This window comes from Panulirus ornatus, chromosome 4 (assembly GCF_036320965.1).
Source record: "Panulirus ornatus isolate Po-2019 chromosome 4, ASM3632096v1, whole genome shotgun sequence".
Taxonomy (NCBI): Eukaryota; Metazoa; Arthropoda; class Malacostraca; order Decapoda; family Palinuridae; genus Panulirus; species Panulirus ornatus.
Genome location: NC_092227.1, coordinates 248851 through 271144, shown reverse-complemented (window position 1 = coordinate 271144; position 22294 = coordinate 248851). Strand labels below are relative to the sequence as shown.

Here is a 22294-nt window from a genome sequence, read left to right as displayed (position 1 = left end):
GCTTTTACTACCTCTTCTCTGTTTACCAAATCATTTTCCCTAACCCTCTCATTTTGCACACCACCTCGACCAAAACACCCTATATCTGCCGCTCTATCATCAAACACATTCGGCAAACCTTCAGAATACTCACTCCATCTCCTTCTCACATCACCAGTACTTGTTATCACCTCACCATTAGCCCCCTTTACTGAAGTTCCCATTTGTTCCCTTGTCTTACGCACTTTATTTACCTCCTTCCAAAACATCTCTTTATTCTCCCTAAAATTTAATGACACTCTCTCACCCCAACTCTCATTTGCCCTCTTTTTCACCTCTTGCACCTTTCTCTTGACCTCCTGCCTCTTTCTTTTATATATATCCCACTCATTTGCATTATTTCCCTGCAAAAATCGTCCAAATGCCTCTCTCTTCTCTTTCACTAATAATCTTACTTCTTCATCCCACCACTCACTACCCTTTCTAATCTGTCCACCTCCCACGCTTGTCATGCCACAAGTATTATATATATATATATATATATATATATATATATATATATATATATATATATATATATACGAATAAAGTGTATATGAACGCGCGCCTCCATAGAACATACAAAGCTCCATCAGCCAGGGTCGAACCTGGGACCCCTTGTGCAAGAGGCAGGCATGCTAACCGCTAGGCTAAGGGACTCTATAATAGGAAACAACTATTCGAAATACTAAGTACTCGAATACCCTTCGTCTCACTATGGTGAGCAACGGGGTCTATCGGTTGTTTCCGAACAGAACACATAGCCAGCTGAGAGCGTTTTACCGAACCTGACTGTACAACGCGGAGTTATATGAATACGAATAAAGTGTATATGAACGCGCACCTTCTGTTCGGAAACAACCGATAGACCCCGTTGCTCACCATAGTGAGACGAAGGGTATTCGAGTACTTAGTATTTCGAATAGTTGTTTCCTATTATACAGTCCCTTAGCCTAGCGGTTAGCATGCCTGCCTCTTGCACAAGGGGTCCCAGGTTCGATCCTGGCTGATTGAGCTTTGTATGTTCTATGAAGGTGCGCGTTCATATACACTTTATTCGTATTCATATAACTCCGCGTTGGAGTTATATGAACGAGGAGAAGAGGGAGACCAAATTGGAGGTGGAAAGATGGAGTGAAAAAGATTTTGTGTGATCGGGGCCTGAACATGCAGGAGGGTGAAAGGAGGGCAAGGAATAGAGAGAATTGGAGCGATGTGGTATACCGGGGTTGACGTGCTGTCAGTGGATTGAATCAGGGCATGTGAAGCGTCTGGGGTAAACCATGGAAAGCTGTGTAGGTATGTATATTTGCGTGTGTGGACGTATGTATATACATGTGTATGGGGGTGGGTTGGGCCATTTCTTTCGTCTGTTTCCTTGCGCTACCTCGCAAACGCGGGAGACAGCGACAAAGCAAAAAAAAAAAAAAAAAAGAATATATATATATATATATATATATATATATATATATATATATATATATATATATATATATATATATATATATATATGTTATATATACATATATATATATATATATATATATATATATATATATATATATATATATATATATATATATATATATATATATATATATATATATATATATTCCTATGAGTCCACGGGGAAAAGGAAACACGATAAGTTCCGAAGTGCATTTTTGAGTAATAATCTAATCATCAGGGGAGACACAAGAGAGAAATATAAGTCAGATGATATACACCGAAGAGACGAAGCTAGGACGCCATTTGGTAAACATGTGATTGGACAATCAAATATTTACCAAATGGCGTCCTAGCTTCGTCTCTTCGATGTATATCAACTGACTTTTATTTCTCTCTTGTGTCTCCCCTGATGATGTGATTATTACACGAAAGTGCACTTCGGAACTTATCGTGTTTCGTTTTCCCCGTGGACTCATAGAAATATCTTGATCACGCACCAGATTGTGATCCTTTTCAATATATATGTATATATATATATATATATATATATATATATATATATATATATATATATATATATATATATATATATATATATATATATATATACATATATATATATATATATATATATATATATATATATATATATATATATATATATATATATATATATATATATATATATATATATATATATATATATATATATATATATATATATATATATATATATATATATATATATATATATATAGGAAAGGAAACCAAGTTCAGGAAAAATATCAGAAAGAACAGAATTCTTTTGAAGGGAAACGTTGACGAAGAGAGCGCTTCAAGAACCCAGGACTGGCACGGATGTGCACATCAGAATGACATCAGGAATGTGCTATTCTGCAAACTATTGAGGACATAGACACATAAACAAATACCCGACGAGACTTTGCAGTGGAAAACTGATATATACACGAATAATGATAGTCAGTAGTGTGTTTCGATCGCGCACCATCATGAGGAGGGGTGGCAGATGTAATCCTCACTTCACTCAGTTAAGACTAGGAGGAGGTCACGATCATGAGGAAGATCTTATCGAGTGTGAAACACGGAGGACGTATAGCTTTTCTTCATTATCTCATGATGACTGTCAGCTCATGACTGATCCTCTCATAGCTCTCATGAAGACTGCCACATATCATAAGTGGAGCGCCTTTAGCTGCCTTATATCACAATACGTTCCACATGGGGAGCCTTTTAAGCCATGCAGCTACCACCTGCAACAGTTGTCATGAGACTATAATCGCAAAGTTTCATGGCACTAAAATCATGGATTTTAACAGCTGTCATGAACAATGTAGAATGATCAGAAGCATTCCATTCATGTTTTATATCGCTATCATAAGGAAGTCTGTAGATTATCATGATGTCCACTCTTAGATTGTGACTGGCGTCACAAGAGAAGGTGCAGACATTCGTGGCACTCAGATTATGGTAGATGGCTGGCATCATGAAACAACGTGGAGCTCAGTGGTCATGGCCTCTGGCAGATATAATGACACAATGTTTGGAGGATGTTGGCATTCCACACTTAGTCTGTGACTTGTCATGAGAGAGTGTGAAAGTGAAACATGTAGATCCACTTCAGTTGTTTGGAACCGGCATGAGAATATCATAGCTGAAGCTGGTGAGTACTGTCTCATTATACAACTTTGCTATACGAGGTAATCTAACTTTCCGTCTTATACTATATAGTCATATATTCATTTGCATGTATATATGTATATCCCTTTATAGCACATGATTCTAAAGTTGGGATGGTCATGTATGTGTGTGTGTAATCGATTTGAATTTCATGTACGAAGGATCATAATTAGAAATTGCACATGAACAGCTCCTATATAACTAGATTTCTTAGCCCTCATAAAGGAAAGGATGTGTTTTTTATCAAACAAACATTTGTCAGTAACCAAAATTGTTACACTTCTTGTAACAGCAAACATTTTCCTTAAATTCATACGTAATTTCCTGAAAAATAAAAAGCTTACAAATATGTAATGTTTATGCGCAGATAAATATATGACCAGAGAAATGATCAGTTACACCTGCAGAAGATCGCTCTCAGTCCATACATTCACTCTCTTACGGGGCTGGATTACCGCTAGTGCTTCGTTACCGCGGAGTGTAACGCGTACTTTGTAAGACATGTTTTCCTGAAAACATTATTTCTGTATTATGTTAGTACAGGTTATTATCTTCGCTAGTACCTGCAGCCCTTGAGTTACGGTCCTTGGGAGGCAAGAGTGGCGCTGTTCCTCAGACATACAGCTGACTATAAGCATCTTCCATACCATGTTTCTCGCCTCCAGTAGACTGAGATATTGTCACATACATATAGCACTGTTACCACGATAGCTCCCCCACGGGCACTTAACACTTACCAGTTCTGCTACACCCTGGCTGTCAGCACTATGTGCGTTGTTACTAACTTTGTCTCTAGAACTTTACACTGACAAGAGGCTGCGTAACTTCGCCGACACCACTTGCCGCTCATATGGCAAGATATCATTATCTTTACATTGCCGTACAGCAAGACAGCACCATTTTGATACTCCTTCATGGCAAGACACTATCTTGATACTTCTTTATGGCAAGACAATACCATCTTGATACTCCCACATAGCAAGACATCAGTAGCAGAGGCAGCTTCGGACAAGGACGTATATACATAAGATCATTGGCAACGTACACCAACCTTAGGAACCATTCCACAACTGCTGGTTCTCTGATACACAACCCTTTACACCTGTTGAGGCAGTTTTGTAGTTCAACCACCATTAACAATTCATCTATATGCCCTCAAAACATATCCCTCAAGTATAAAACTATTCATATTCAAGGGAATTTTCCCCCCACAGTTATGTAACGTGGAAATAATACCGTCAGCCAAACCTATTGGGGAGGCCGCTCCACCAAGTGGAACAACGTCATTTCGTCCAACAAATGTCTTGTCACCTCACTCTCTCCTCTTCATCCTTAAGTAGGTACTGTTGATGGCTTTATCATGTCTATGTCCAGTGGGGAACATGGTAGCAGTTGTTATCCACCTTAATGGGCCAGGTCATCGGAGAAATGGTGTCTGTCCTTATTGTAATATCGAAATGCCTCACGAAAACAAAAAAACTGAGTAAATGGTACAAGCATTTCGTGGCTATTCCAGTCCGTATAGAATGGCATTTACAGTACCTACAAGGCGACGAGTGCCACAAGGGAGAATATTAGCGCCATACTTAGGCGGTATTGGACTTCGGTAGCACTGGCCCGCTGCATGGCGGCCGGAGTCTCACCTGTTGGATAGAATGTCAGGTTAGTTTCTGTTTGTGACATGTGAAGGAAAATAGCTCATCAATAAGTTATGTGAAATGGTTTACATATTGATGTATAACTAATGCGTGGACTCATAGGAAGATATGTGAGTCACAGGGTGGGGGAGGGGGCAAAGGTTCTGGAAGGCGAGAACGTCATCTCGGAGAGCAAAAATAGGTATGTTTGAAGGAATAGTGGTTCCAATGTGTTATATGGTTGCAAGGCATGGGCGATAGATAGGGTAGTGCAGAGGTGGGTGGAGGTGTTGGAAATGAGATGTTTGAGGACAATATGTGGTGTGAGGTGGTTTGATCGAGTAAGTAATGAAAGGATAAGAGAGATGTGTGGTAATAACAAGGGTGTGGTTGAGAGAGCATAATAGGGTGGAGAGAATGATTGGGGAAAGATTGACAAAGAGGATATATGTGTCAGAGGTGGAGGGAACGAGAAGTGGGAGACCAAATTGGAGGTGGAAGGATGGAGTGAAAAAGATTTTGAGCGATCGGAGCTTGGACATACAGGAGGGTGAAAGGCGTGCAAGGAATAGAGTGAATTGGAACGATGTGGTATAGCGGGGTCGACGTGCTGTCAATGGATTGAACCAGGGTATGTGAAGCGTCTGGGGTAAACCATGGAAAGTTTTGTGGAACCTGGGTGTGGAAAGGTAGCTGTGGTTTCAGTGCATTACACATGACAGCTAGAGAAGAGTGTGAACGAATGTAGCCTTTGTTGTCGTTTCCAGGCGCTACCTCGCGCGCACGCGGGGGGGGGGTATCATTTCATGTGTGGCAGGGTGTTGGCAGGAATGGATGAAGCGAGCATGTATGAAATTGTACATGTGTATATATGTATATGTCTGTGTATGTATATGTATGTATACGGTGAAATGTATAGGTATGTATATGTGCATGTATATACATACGTCCACACACGCAAATATACATACCTACACAACTTTCCATGGTTTACCCCAGACGCTTCACATGCCTTGATTCAATCCGCTGACAGCACGTCAACCCCGGTATACCACTTCGATCCAATTCACTCTATTCCTTGCCCTCCTTTCACCCTCCTGCATGTTCAGGCCCCGATCACACAAAATCTTTTTCACTCCATCCTTCCACCTCCAATTTGGTCTTCCTCTTCTCCTCGTTCCCTCCACCTCCGACACATATATCCTCTTGGTCAATCTTTCCTCACTCATTCTCTTCATGTGCCCAAACCATTTCAAAACACCCTCTTCTGCTCTCTCAACCACGCTCTTTTTATTTCCACACATCTCTCTTACCCTTACGTTACTTACTCGATCAAACCACCTCACACCACACATTGTCCTCAAACATCTCATTTCCAGCACATCCATCCTCCTGCGCACAACTCTATCCATAGCCCACGCCTAGCAACCATACAACATTGTTGGAACAACTATTCCTTCAAACATACCCATTTTTGCTTTCCGAGATAATGTTCTCGACTTCCACACATTCTTCAAGGCTCCCAGAATTTTCGCCCCCTCCCCCACCCTATGATCCACTTCCGCTTCCATGGTTCCATCCGCTGCCAGATCCACTCCCAGATATCTAAAACACTTCACTTCCTCCAGTTTTTCTCCATTCAGACTCACCTCCTAATTGACTCGACCCTCAACCCTACTGTACCTAATAACCTTGCTCTTATTCACATTTACTCTTAACTTTCTTCTTCCACACACTTTACCAAACTCAGTCACCAGCTTCTGCAGTTTTTCACATGAATCAGCCACCAGCGCTGTATCATCAGCGAACAACTACTGACTCACTTCCCAAGCTCTCTCATCCCCAATAGACTTCATACTTGCCCCTCTTTCCAAAACTCTTGCATTCACCTCCCTAACAACCCCATCCATAAACAAATTAAACAACCATGGAGACATCACACACCCCTGCCGCAAACCTACATTCACTGAGAACCAATCACCTTCCTTTTATATATATATGTATATATATATATATATATATATATATATATATATATATATATATATATATATATATATATATATATATATATATATATATATATATATATATATATATATATATATATATACATATATATATATATATATATATATATATATATATATATATATATATATATATATATATATATATATATATATATATATATATATATATATATATATATATATTTCAGTGAAGGGCGCAAATGGGGAGGTGATAACAAGTAGTGGTGATGTGAGAAGGAGATGGAGTGAGTATTTTGAAGGTTTGTTGAATGTGTTTGATGATAGAGTCGCAGATATCGGGTGTTTTGGTCGTGGTGGTGTGCAAAGTGAGAGGGTTAGGGAAAATGATTTGGTAAACAGAGAAGAGTTAGTAAAAGCTTTGCGGAAGATGAAAGCCGGCAAGGCAGCAGGTTTGGATGGTATTGCAGTGGAATTTATTAAAAAAGGGGGTGACTGTATTATTGACTGGTTGGTAAGGTTATTTAATGTATGTATGACTTATGGTGAGGTGCCTGAAGATTGGCGGAATACATGCATAGTGCCATTGTACAAAGGCAAAGGGGATAAGAGTGAGCGCTCAAATTACAGAGGTATAAGTTTGTTGAGTATTCCTGGTAAATTATATGGGAGGGTATTGATTGAGAGGGTGAAGGCATGTACAGAGCATCAGATTGGGGAAGAGCAGTGTGGTTTCAGAAGTGGTAGAGGATGTGTGGATCAGGTGTTTGCTTTGAAGAATGTATGTGAGAAATACTTAGAAAAGCAAATGGATTTGTATGTAGCATTTATGGATCTGGAGAAGGTATAAGATAGAGTTGATAGAGATGCTCTGTGGAAGGTATTAAGAATATATGGTGTGGGAGGCAAGTTGTTAGAAGCAGTGAAAAGTTTTTATCGAGGATGTAAGGCATGTGTACGTGTAGGAAGAGAGGAAAGTGATTGGTTCTCAGTGAATGTAGGTTTGCGGCAGGGGTGTGTGGTGTCTCCATGGTTGTTTAATTTGTTTATGGATGGGGTTGTTAGGGAGGTGAATGCAAGAGTTTTGGAAAGAGGGGCAAGTATGAAGTCTGTTGAGGATGAGAGAGCTTGGGAAGTGAGTCAGTTGTTGTTCGCTGATGATACAGCGCTGGTGGCTGATTCATGTGAGAAACTGCAGAAGGTGGTGACTGAGTTTGGTAAAGTGTGAAAGAGGAAAGTTAAGAGTAAATGTGAATAAGAGCAAGGTTATTAGGTACAGTAGGGTTGAGGGTCAAGGCAATTGGGAGGTAAGTTTGAATGGAGAAAAACTGGAGGAAGTAAAGTGTTTTAGATATCTGGGAGTGGATCTGGCAACGGATGGAACCATGGAAGCGGAAGTGGATCATAGGGTGGGGGAGGGGGCGAAAATCCTGGGAGCCTTGAAGAGTGTGTGGAAGTCGAGAACATTGTCTCGGAAAGCAAAAATGGGTATGTTTGAAGGAATAGTAGTTCCAACAATGTTGGATGGTTGCTAGGCGTGGGCTATGGATAGAGTTGTGCGCAGGAGGGTGGATGTGCTGGAAATGAGATGTTTGAGGACAATGTGTGGTGTGAGGTGGTTTGATCGAGTAAGTAACGTAAGGGTAAGAGAGATGTGTGGAAATAAAAAGAGCGTGGTTGAGAGAGCAGAAGAGGGTGTATTGAAATGGTTTGGGCACATGGAGAGAATGAGTGAAGAAAGATTGACCAAGAGGATATATGTGTCGGAGGTGGAGGGAACGAGGAGAAATGGGAGACCAAATTGGCGGTGGAAAGATGGAGTGAAAAAGATTTTGTGTGATCGGGGCCTGAACATGCAGGAGGGTGAAAAGAGGGCAAGGAATAGAGTGATTTGGATCGATGTGGTATATTGGGGTTGACGTGCTGTCAGTGGATTGAATCAGGGCATGCGAATCGTCTGGGGTAAACCATGGAAAGCTGTGTAGGTATATATATTTGCGTGTGTGGACGTGTATGTATATACATGTGTATGGGGGTGGGTTGGGCCATTTCTTTCGTCTGTTTCCTTGCGCTACCTCGCAAACGCGGGAGACAGCGACAAAGCAAAAAAAAAAAGAGAGAAAAAAAAAAAAATATATATATATATATATATATATATATATATATATATATATATATATATATATATATATATATATATATATATATATATATATATATATATACTTCGCATCAGCAAGGTAGCACCAGAAACAAAAGAAAGGCTGCATCCGTTTACATTCATTCTTAAGCTGTTATGTGGAATGCATCGAAACCACAGCTTTCTATGCATAACGAGACACCACAGACCTTGAGAGTACTAGCTACAATCATAGTATAACTGCTTAAAAAAGAAATTAATTGATATAACCTATTTGAAACCAATAACAATCAACAAGAGATGAAATATCATAAAGGTTTAAGAATGATGGCGGAATAAATATTATATTTCTAAATACTATTCATCAAGAACGAATACACTATGGAAATAGCTAATGGATGAATTTACTATGTGATAAAGATGAACACTGTAGTACTGTGACAGTCACAGAGGTAACAAATGAATGTGTTAGACTGTAAAGAATCATGATGATAAGTGGTAGAGATGCACAGCGAACACAAGTACCAGATTATGCAGCTTACCGGTGATGATGTGGAGGGAGACAGAAGCTGTGCGGGCATTGGAAGGCTGGCAAGTGTAGTTACCGCTGTCTGCCTTCGTCACTTGAGAGATCCTCAATTCGCTCTCTCCCAGGCGGTTCACCACGGTTATCTGCAGGTAGACACACGTGCTAGTACACACACAGACGTGTACACTCTCATTCGCGCACACACACACACACACACACACGTATACATATATATATATATATATATATATATATATATATATATATATATATATATATACATGTATATATTGGAAATGATCACAATTTTGCGCGTTATCAAGATATTCCTAAGAGTCCACGGGGGAAATGAAACACGAAAAGTTCCCAAGTGCACTTTCGTGTAATAATCACATCATCAGGGGAGACACAAGAGAGAAATATAACAGTCAGTTGATATACATCGAAGAGACGAAGCTAGGACGCCATTTGGTAAACATGTGATTGTCCACAACATACCATGTTTTGGACAATCACATGTTTACCAAATGGCGTCTTAGCTTCGTCTCTTCGATGTATATCAATTGACTATTATATTTCTCTCTTGTGTCTCCCCTGATGATATGATTATTACACGAAAGTACACTTGGGAACTTTTCGTGTTTCATTTTCCCCGTGAGTCAGTTGTTGTTCGCTGATGATACAGCGCTGGTGGCGGATTCATGTGAGAAACTGCAGAAGCTGGTGACGGAGTTTGGTAAAGTGTGTGGAAGAAGAAAGTTAAGAGTAAATGTGAATAAGAGCAAGGTTATTAGGTACAGTAGGGTTGAGGGTCAAGTCAATTGGGAGGTGAGTTTGAATGGAGAAAAACTGGAGGAAGTGAAGTGTTTTAGATATCTGGGAGTGGATCTGTCAGCGGATGGAACCATGGAAGCGGAAGTGGAGCATAGGGTGGGGGAGGGGGCGAAAATTTTGGGAGCCTTGAAAAATGTGTGGAAGTCGAGAACATTATCCCGGAAAGCAAAAATGGGTATGTTTGAAGGAATAGTAGTTCCAACAATGTTGTATGGTTGCGAGGCGTGGGCTATGGATAGAGTTGTGCGCAGGAGGATGGATGTGCTGGAAATGAGATGTTTGAGGACAATGTGTGGTGTGAGGTGGTTTGATCGAGTGAGTAACGTAAGGGTAAGAGAGATGTGTGGAAATAAAAAGAGCGTGGTTGAGAGAGCAGAAGAGGGTGTTTTGAAATGGTTTGGGCACATGGAGAGAATGAGTGAGGAAAGATTGACCAAGAGGATATATGTGTCGGAGGTGGAGGGAACGAGGAGAAGAGGGAGACCAAATTGGAGGTGGAAAGATGGAGTGAAAAGGATTTTGTGTGATCGGGGCCTGAACATGCAGGAGGGTGAAAGGAGGGCAAGGAATAGAGTGAATTGGAGCGATGTGGTATACAGGGGTTGACGTGCTGTCAGTGGATTGAATCAAGGCATGTGAAGCGTCCGGGGTAAACCATGGAAAGCTGTGTAGGTATGTATATTTGCGTGTGTGGACGTGTGTATGTACATGTGTATGGGGGGGGTTGGGCCATTTCTTTCGTCTGTTTCCTTGCGCTACCTCGCAAACGCGGGAGAGCGACAAAGTATAAAAAAAAAAAAAAAAAAAAAAAAAAAATATATATATATATATATATATATATATATATATATATATATATATATATATATATATATATATATATATATATATATATATATATATATATATATATATATATATATATATATACGCAAGGAAAAAGACGAAAGAAATGGCCCAACCCACCCCATACACATGCATATACATACACGTCCACACACGCAAATATACATACCTATACATCTCAATGCACACATATAAATACACACACAGACACACATATATACCCTTATATATATATATATATATATATATATATATATATATATATATATATATATATATATATATATATATATATATATATATATATATATATATATATATATATATATATATATATATATATATATATATATATATATATATATATATATATATATATATATATATATATATATATATATATATATATAAGGGAAACAGAAGAAGGAGTCACGTGGTGAGTGCTCATCCTCCTCTAAGGCTCAGATTGGGGTGTCTAAATGTGTGTGGATGTAACCAAGATGAGAAAAAGGAGAGATAGGTAGTATGTTTGAGGAGAGGAACCTAGATGTTTTGGCTCTGAGTGAAACGAAGCTCAAGGGTAAAGGGGAAGAGTGGTTTGGGAATGTCTTGGGAGTAAAGTCAGGGGTTAGTGAGATGACAAGAGCAAGGGAAGGAGTAGCATTACTCCAGAAACAGGAGTGGTGGGAGTATGCGATAGAGTGTAAGAAAGCAATTTCTAGATTGATATGGTTAAACTGAAAGTTGATGGAGAGAGATGGGTGATTATTGGTGCATATGCACCTGGGCATGAGAAGAAAGATCATGAGAGGCAAGTGTTTTGGGAGCAGCTGAATGTGTGTGTTAGTGGTTTTGATGCACGAGACCGGGTTTTAGTGATGGTGATTTGTATGCAAAGGTGACTAATGTGGCAGTTGAGGAAATAATTGGTATACATGGAGTGTTCAGTGTTGTAAATGGAAATGGTGAAGAGCTTGTAGATTTATGTGCTGAAAAAGGACTGGTGATTGGGAATACCTGGTTTAAAAAGAGAGATATACATAAGTATACGTATGTAAGTAGGAGAGATGGCCAGAGAGCGTTATTGGATTACGTGTTAATTGATAGGCGCGCGAAAGAGAGACTTTTGGATGTTAATGTGCTGAGAGGTGCAACTGGAGGGATGTCTGATCATTATCTTGTGGATGCGAAGGTGAAGATTTGTAGAGGTTTTCAGAAAAGAAGAGAGAATGTTGGGGTGAAGAGAGTGGTGAGAGTAAGTGAGCTTGGGAAGGAGACTTGTGTGAGAAAGTACCAGGAGAGACTGAGTACAGAATGGAGAAAGGTGAGACCAAAGGAGGTAAGGGGAGTTGGGGAGGAATGGGATGCATTGAGGGAAACAGTGATGGCTTGCGCAAAAGATGCTTGTGGCATGAAAAGCGTGGGAGGTGGGCAGACAAGAAAGGGTAGTGAGTGGTGGGATGAAGAAGTAAGATTATTAGTGAAAGAGAAGAGAGAGGCATTTGGACGATTTTTGCAGGGAAATAATGCAAATGAGGCAGGAGGTCAAGAGAAAGGTGCAAGAGGTGAAAAAGAGGGCAAATGGGAGTTGGGGTGAGAGAGTATCATCAAATTTTAGGGAGAATAAAAAGATGTTTTGGAAGGAGGTAAATAAAGTGCGTAAGACAAGGGAACAAATGGGAACTTCAGTGAAGGGGGCATATGGGGAGGTGATAACAATTAGTGGTGATGTGAGAAGGAGGTGGAGTGAGAATTCTGAAGTTTAGTTGAATGTTTGATGATAGAGTGGCATAGATAGGGTGTTTTGGTCGAGGTGGTGTGCAAAGTGAGAGGGTTAGGGAAAATGATTTAGTAAACAGAGAAGAAATAGTAAAAGCTTTGCGGAAGATGAAAGCCGGCAAGGCAGCGGGTTTGGATGGTATTGCAGTGGAATTTATAAAAAAAAAAGGGGGTGTCTGTGTTGTTGACTGGTTGGTAAGGTTATTTAACGTATATATAATTCATGGTGAGGTGCCTGAGGATTGGCGGAATGCTTGCATAGTGCCATTGTACAAAGGCAAAGGGGGCAAAGGTGAGTGCTCAAATTACAAAGATATAAGTTATTGAGTATCCCTGGTAAATTATATGGGAGGGTATTGATTGAGAGGGTGAAGGCATGTACAGAGCATCAGATTGGGGAAGAGCAGTGTGGTTTCAGAAGTGGTAGAGGATGTGTGGATCAGGTGTTTGCTTTGAAGAATGTATGTGATAAATACTTAGAAAAGCAAATAGATTTGTATGTAGCATTTATGGATCTTGAGAATGCATATGATAGAGTTGATAGAGCTGCTCTGTGGAAGGTATTGAGAATATATGGTGTGGGAGGCTAGTTGTTAGAAGCAGTGAAAAGTTTTTATCGAGGATGTAAGGCATGTGTACGTTTTGGAAGAGAGGAAAGTGATTGGTTCTCAGTGAATGTAGGTATGCGGCAGGGGTGTGTGATGTCTCCATGGTTGTTTAATTTGGACTCATAGGAATATCTTGATCACGCGCAAAATTGTGATCCTTTCCAATATATATATATATATATATATATATATATATATATATATATATATATATATATATATATATATATATATATATATATATATATATATATATATATATATATATATATATATATATATATATTTTTTTTTTTTTATACTTTGTCGCTGTCTCCCGCGTTTGCGAGGTAGCGCAAGGAAACAGACGAAAGAAATGGCCCCCCCCCCCCCATACACATGTATATACATACGTCCACACACGCAAATATACATACCTACACAGCTTTCCATGGTTTACCCCAGACGCTTCACATGCCTTGATTCAATCCACTGACAGCGCGTCAACCCCGGTATACCACATCGCTCCAATTCACTCTATTCCTTGCCCTCCTTTCACCCTCCTGCATGTTCAGGCCCCGATCACACAAAATCTTTTTCACTCCATCCTTCCACCTCCAATTTGGTCTCCCTCTTCTCCTTGCTCCCTCCACCTCCGACACATATATCCTCTTGGTCAATCTTTCCTCACTCATCCTCTCCATGTGCCCAAACCACTTCAAAACACCCTCTTCTGCTCTCTCAACCACGCTCTTTTTATTTCCACACATCTCTCTTACCCTTACGTTACTCACTCGATCAAACCACCTCACACCACACATTGTCCTCAAACATCTCATTTCCAGCACATCCATCCTCCTGCGCACAACTCTATCCATAGCCCACGCCTCGCAACCATACAACATTGTTGGAACCACTATTCCTTCAAACATACCCATTTTTGCTTTCCGAGATAATGTTCTCGACTTCCACACATTCTTCAAGGCCCCCAGAATTTTCGCCCCCTCCCCCACCCTATGATCCACTTCCGCTTCCATGGTTCCATCCGCTGCCAGATCCACTCCCAGATATCTAAAACACTTCACTTCCTCCAGTTTTTCTCCATTCAAACTCACCTCCCAATTGACTTGACCCTCAACCCTACTGCACCTAATAACCTTGCTCTTATTCACATTTACTCTTAACTTTCTTCTTCCACACACTTTACCAAACTCAGTCACCAGCTTCTGCAGTTTCTCACATGAATCAGCCACCAGCGCTGTATCATCAGCGAACAACAACTGACTCACTTCCCAAGCTCTCTCATCCCCAACAGACTTCATACTTGCCCCTCTTTCCAAAACTCTTGCATTTACCTCCCTAACAACCCCATCCATAAACAAATTAAACAACCTCGCGTTAGCGAGGTAGCGCAAGGAATCAGACGTGAGAATGGCCCAACCCACCCACATACACATGTATATACATACACGTCCACAGACTCAAATATACATACTTATACATCTCAACGTATACATATATATACACACAGAGACATATGCATATATACATATGTACATAATTCATACTGTCTGCCTTTATTCATTTCCATCGTCACCCCTCCACACATGAAATAACAACCCCCTCCCCAAGCATGTGCGCGAGGTAACGCTAGGAAAAGACAACGATGGCCACATTCGTTCACACTCAGTCTCTAGCTGTCATGTATAATATACCAAAACCACAGCTCCCTTTCCACATCCAGGCCCCACAAAACTTTCCATGGTTTTCCCCAGACGCTTCACATGTCCTGGTTCAATCCATTACCAGCAAGTCTACCTTGGTATACTACATCGTTTCAATTCTTTCTATACCTTGCACGCCTTTCACCCTCCTGCATGCTTAGGCGTCGATCGTTCAAAATCTTTTTCCCTCCATCCTTCCACCTCCAATGTGGTCTCCCACTTCTCCTCGTTCCCTACGCCTCTGACACATATATCCTCTTTGTCAATCTTTCCTCACTCATTCTCTCCATATGACCAAACCATTTCGATACACCCTCTTCTGCTCTCTCAACTACACTCTCTTTATTACCACACATCTCTCTTACCCTTTCATTACTTGATCAAACCACCTCACACCACATATTGTCCTCAAACATCTCATTTCCAACACATCCACCCTCCTCCGCACAACCATATCTATACTCTACGCCTCGCAACTATGCAACATTGTTGGAACCACTATTCCTTCAAAAATACCCATTTTTGCTTTCGGAGATAATGTTCTCGCCTACCACACATTTTTCAACGCTCCCAGAACTTAAGCCCCTTCCCCCATCCTGTGACTCACTTCTGTTTTCATGGTTCCATCCGCTACCAAATCAACTATGTGTGTGTGTGTGTGTGTGTGTGTGTGTGTGTGTGTGTGTGTGTGCTTATGTTTGTTTATGTTACAATAGCTACAATAAGATGTTGAATATTCATTTTTTCTAAGGATTTTGTAAGAAAGAATTGACAAAACATGCAGACAGGAAAACGTGATTCTGGAAATAATGGGGTCTTGGATACCACCTCTAACTTAACAGGTTCGATTTTTTTTCCATACGCGTTAATGTTCAAGGTAAAAGATGCTTAGTGAGGTAATGGAGGAAATGAAACAGAAATGTATGCTTTATTATTAATACATGTAAGTAGAATTTTTGTCAAAGACGATAACAAAATATAGAATGTGTTCACTGAGTAATTATATATGCTGCCACTGGTGCTACGTTCCGTATACGTAAATATCGTGAATGAGATTTCACTTTCCAAACTTAATGGATAAAGAACAAGAAAAATCCATCAACTTAAGTTCATTTAACCATTGCTTCATTGGAGTAGTCCTCTGTCTCAGAATTCTTTAGTGAGTCTTACATGCTGATGACTCCGAGACAACAGATGAATCACAGTTACATCAAATTTGTGGTCAGTACTGGCGCAAGATTAACCAATACAAAACCCCAAGTGAAGATACAGAGTTCAGAGTGACAATGGTACACCTGCGTATGCGTCACAGACAAATCATCGACAACAGCTAAAGTAGGAGTGTCATAGGCCAGTTGTAGTAAGAGCTTCTGGCTGTGCTCCGTGAACATGCCTTTCCAGTCAATAAACACAAGCTTAAAGCGCTGGAGAGAGGAAAAAGAAAGTAGAAGTCATCAGACTAACTTTCCACTATGTTCTGCGGCAAGTTAAGCATTAATCAAATAACGAGATAAGACCAGGGTGCTCCAGGACTACCAATAGCTGGAGTCTGTGTGGAACACAGACAAGGGACAGTCGTCTTATACATCAGTAAGCACGACACAAGTACTTCCTCACTGATGGAACACCTAACATTAAGTCAGAGTAGATATACGCTCCTTCCTTTGCATCTTGAAATCTCTTTTATTGCCAGATATTTCATAACCTAAGGGACTAGAATTCAATGGTTCTCGACATATTCGTAACACAAGGTGTTGAGAGGGGAAATTTTTATAACGTATAAAGGCCCAGTCTATGGCATGAGTGAGTTTGTAGCGTTTCCCGCACCATGTAAATCCAATGCTCTTATATATCCAGCACATTAAGGATTGGTCATCTACGAAGTACGCCACCTAAGACAACACTTAAAACACCACAGTCTGAAGCACTCTCACTGAGGTACCTATGAACAGATGTAAGATGAAAATTATATTCTATTTTACTAATTTTTTGATCGAGTCAGTAACTAGTTTGATTCCTGAAGTTCTTTATGCGCTGTTACTGGTTCAGCCTTTACGATATATCACTCAAGATATTACGCTAAGAATGATCTGAACTAGAATGTTATTTACACTCATATGCGTACAGTTGAAATATAAACTGGTCCCTTGTGTAACGTAGGTACACATGCTAAGTTAATATTAAATCCTTCCTACTCACACTCATCTTTTACTTTTACTGTTTTACGAAAGGCCAAAGCAAAAGCAACCACCACCACTACCACCATCAAACCAACATCAACAACAGTATGAAGTGTATGGGGTTGCTAGCTTGGTCCAAGACCAGGGGCCGAGGTGGTCTTCCAGTCATTAATATTGTGCTTAGAAGACAGGACCCAGAAGCTCCACGTGAGTATCATCGCTCAAGAGAAACATGCTTATAAAACAGAAAGATTCCTCTGCAATCCTCCCTAATAACCCCATACAGAGCACAACAGAACACCAGAGATAAAAATGAAAAGCTAATGTGAACCGGAGGATATGTTATTACATAGAAAGACTAGTTGCAGAAGAAAAAGTGTTAATAGCATACTATGTTCCCCTAAAGAAAGAAAATGAGAGAGACTGTTCAACAATTGTCACCCATATCACTGATCTGCTTCATGAAGAGAATATCCACGATGGACATGGACATAACAAGGGGTTCAGAGAAGACATAACACCAACAATGGAAAGCTCAAGAAACTGAGAACAAAGGGAAGAAGGACATCCTCGGCTGGAACGTACGACCCCATTGGAGCGACTTTGAGATATGATCTGGTCGAGTCCATTGTCTGGGTCCTGAGAAGGAGAACAAATATGGGTTGCAGGAGAAGCGTCACCACGGTCCGAAATTTCTGGCCTAGTTATTATTGTTGGGGGAAAGACCGTCACCCACACCTCGTAAATGATAATTACTGTTGTCAGGTGTACGTGAGAAGTTATTAGTATGGCATATGATATGTGAGAGGTTGCTAGTATACGTGAGGAGATAGTAGTACCACATGTGAGAGATTGTTAGTATGATATGCGAAGGAGAGGCGGTATCAGATTTGTTGGGCTGGAAGCACGATATATAAGGGATTGGTACCATGATATGTAAGGGTCTTGGACTCTGATATACGAGGGGTTAACAGAATGGCATGTGTGGGACTGGTTATATGATACATGGGGAGCTGGTAGTATGATATCTTATTGTCTTGTAGTCTGATATATGAAGGGCTGGTATTATGCCATGTGAGAGGCTGGTAATATGATACGTGAGAGGCTGGTACTTTGATATGTGAAGAGTTGGTAATCTGATATGTAAGTGTCTGGTACTCTGATATGTAAAGGCCTGGTAGTATATTTAGGGTTTAGTTGTCTGAGATTTGAGGCGATGATAGTCTGATATGTAAGGGGTTGGTGGCAAGATATGTGAAGTTCTGGTAGTCTGATATGTGAGAGTCTAGTAGTCTGAGATTGGAGGCGATGGTATTATATGTAAGGGTTTGTACAATGATATGTGAGCTAGAGTATGGCAGTCATCGCCAACTGACAGCTATGGATAGTTTGAGACTGTATTAGCGTTACCGAGCAATTATGTTGCCAGAGCAGGTATATGTTAAGCAACCTCAGAGGCCATATTTGAGGCTGGAACTCCATTGCTTCACCCTAGGCAAAACGGTACGATTTATAAGCACGACATCGCGTCTCTTGAATGATTCGACCTTTACCATATCCTTCAGGGTCAGGACAAAAACAATGACATCATTTCTGAAAGAAGTATCATTTTTCTCAAGGGTTGTACCATCGTGTCCAAAGGCGGAAGTGACTTCCCAGGGGGGCTCGACAGCCCATACCCTGGTTACTAAAGTGAGCATTCTGCTGAATTAACTTATCTAAGCTTTTTAGAAAACCAGGTAAGTGCTTTTGCGTGAGAAACATCCAGAAGATCCAGTAGCAATCTAAGGGAAGCTTGCTTCCTTAACTGTACTGCAACTGTTGGAACAACATGGAACAACCATGACTACCATAACACTTAAAGGAACAACCAAGACCACTGTGACAGCCCAGGGAACAATCATGTTCCGAGAAGCAACCAGCTCAAGGCACAGTCATGACTATTATCATGGCCCAGGATATCCATGGCTTCTGTGGCAGCCTGAGGAGGAACCCTCACGGTTGGTTGGCAACTTACCCGAGAGTTGAAGTCGTAGTTGACCATGCGTTCTGCGTGGTACCAGAAGACGTATGTGGGTGGCTCCGTGAAGTGCTTGATGGTGCAGGTGAGCTGGACGGAGCTGCCGATCTGGACGTATCGCTCGGGTCCGCCGGCGATCTCCGCTACCGCCTCTAAAAGATGGACAAGCACACCGACTGTTAGTAAGACACACACACAAACTGACGCATACACACACACACACACACACACACACACACACACACACACACACACACACACACAATGTAACCGTAAATATGACAGTCACTTAGCTATCAACGTTTAAGGCTACTTATAAGTATAACAAAGTTAGGAAATAATCACTTCCAGCCTCCCGTCTCTCTCGCACTAACCGATGACCTTGAGCGTGGTGATGACGCCTATGGGCGGGTGGGCCGACAGCTGGCACTCATACACCCCAGCGTCGTGCGGCTGGGCATACCGTACGTGCAGCGTCCAGTCCTGGGGGCAGTAACCGTGAACGAACGGCAGTAACAAAGGACATGGTATGTATATTACAATAAGAATGTTACAAAGAAGGAAGCCTGAGGATTCTGGTAAAAGATTCCCACACTTCCCATCCGTCATCCATACAGCCATACGAACACACGCATTACGAGCCTCCACAGTCCAGTGTCAAACTTTGCGAGCTACGTCACTACAGCTCAGGTTCTATTCCCGGACAAGGCAGCCAGTTCACAACCACAACAGTTGTCCCTCCTCTTCTTTGGGGCCTGTGAATGTCTCCTTGTTACAAGCTGGTGTATATCTATGTGTGTACAATAAGTGTTGATACATGGTATACATGCAAGGTTAAAGGACGAGGCAACACGAGTCTGAAACTCTCTCTGTAGTACAGAGTAGTAAATATATATATATATATATATATATATATATATATATATATATATATATATATATATATATATATATATATATGTGAGAAACTGCAGAAGCTGGTGACTGAGTTTGGTAAAGTGTGTGGAAGAAGAAAGTTAAGAGTAAATGTGAATAAGAGCAAGGTTATTAGGTACAGTAGGGTTGAGGGTCAAGTCAATTGGGAGGTGAGTTTGAATGGAGAAAAACTGGAGGAAGTGAAGTGTTTTAGATATCTGGGAGTGGATCTGGCAGCGGATGGAACCATGGAAGCGGAAGTGGATCATAGGGTGGGGGAGGGGGCGAAAATTCTGGGGGCCTTGAAGAATGTGTGGAAGTCGAGAACATTATCTCGGAAAGCAAAAATGGGTATGTTTGAAGGAATAGTGGTTCCAAAAATGTTGTATGGTTGCGAGGCGTGGGCTATGGATAGAGTTGTGCGCAGGAGGATGGATGTGCTGGAAATGAGATGTTTGAGGACAATGTGTGGTGTGAGGTGGTTTGATCGAGTGAGTAACGTAAGGGTAAGAGAGATGTGTGGAAATAAAAAGAGCGTGGTTGAGAGAGCAGAAGAGGGTGTTTTGAAGTGGTTTGGGCACATGGAGAGGATGAGTGAGGAAAGATTGACCAAGAGGATATATGTGTCGGAGGTGGAGGGAACAAGGAGAAGAGGGAGACCAAATTGGAGGTGGAAAGATGGAGTGAAAAAGATTTTGTGTGATCGGGGCCTGAACATGCAGGAGGGTGAAAGGAGGGCAAGGAATAGAGTGAATTGGAGCGATGTGGTATACCGGGGTTGACGTGCTGTCAGTGGATTGAATCAAGGCATGTGAAGCGTCTGGGGTAAGCCATGGAAAGCTGTGTAGGTATGTATATTTGCGTGTGTGGACGTATGTATATACATGTGTATGGGGGGGGTTGGGCCATTTCGTTCGTCTGTTTCCTTGCGCTACCTCGCAAACGCGGGAGACAGCGACAAAGTATAATAAAAATATAAAATATATATATATATATATATATATATATATATATATATATATATATATATATATATATATATATATATATATATATATATATATATATATATATATATATATTATCCCTGGGGATAGGGGAGAAAGAATACTTCCTACGCATTCCTCACGTGTCGTAGAAGGCGACTAAAGGGGACGAGACCGGGGGGCTAGAAACCCTCCCCTCCTTGTATTTTAACTTTCTAAAAGGGAAACAGAAGGAGTCACGCGGGGAGTGCTCATCCTCCGCGAAGGCTCAGATTGGGGTGTCTAAATGTGTGTAGATGTAACCAAGATGAGAAAAAAGGAGAGATAGGTAGTATGTTTGAGGAAAGGAACCTGGATGTTTTGGCTCTGAGTGAAACGAAACTCAAGGGTAAAGGGGAAGAGTGGTTTGGTAATGTCTTGGGAGTAAGTCAGGGGTTAGTGAAAGGACAAGAGCAAGGGAAGGAGTAGAACTACTCCTGAAACAGGAGTGGTGGGAGTATGTGATAGAGTGTAAGAAAGTAATTTCTAGATTCATATGGGTAAAATTGAAAGTTGATGGAGAGAGATGGGTGATTACTGGTGCATATGCACCTGGGCATGAGAAGAAAAATCATGAGGGACAAGTGTTTTGGGAGCAGCTGAATGAGTGTGTTAGTGGTTTTGATGCACGCGACCGGGTTATAGTGATGGGTGATTTGAATGCAAAGGTGAGTAATGTGGCAGTTGAGGGAATAATTGGTATACATGAGGTGTTCAGTGTTGTAAATGGAAATGGTGTAGAGCTTGTAGATTTATGTGCTAAAAAAGGACTGGTGATTGGGAATACCTGGTTTAAAAAGAGAGATATACATAAGTATACGTATGTAAGTAGGAGAGATGGCCAGAGAGCGTTATTGGATTACGTGTTAATTGATAGGCGCGCGAAAGAGAGACTTTTGGATGTTAATGCGCTGAGAGGTGC

The 22294-nt window shown here is 40.8% G+C and overlaps 1 protein-coding gene across 1 annotated transcript in view; it reads right to left on the bottom strand.

Moving 5' to 3' along the window:
* Positions 1–2236: 2236 nt before the first annotated feature.
* LOC139764928 (zwei Ig domain protein zig-8-like) overlaps positions 2237–22294 on the bottom strand; it is a 128369-nt gene continuing 108311 nt past the window's right edge. The window contains exons 5-8 of the mRNA XM_071692009.1: positions 19807–19915; positions 19430–19584; positions 9476–9605; positions 2237–4808 (exon numbers count right to left, since the gene is read on the bottom strand). Coding sequence (XP_071548110.1) covers positions 4708–4808; positions 9476–9605; positions 19430–19584; positions 19807–19915 — 495 coding nt within the window. The 3' untranslated portion in view covers positions 2237–4707. The remainder of the gene's footprint in view (positions 4809–9475; positions 9606–19429; positions 19585–19806; positions 19916–22294) is intronic.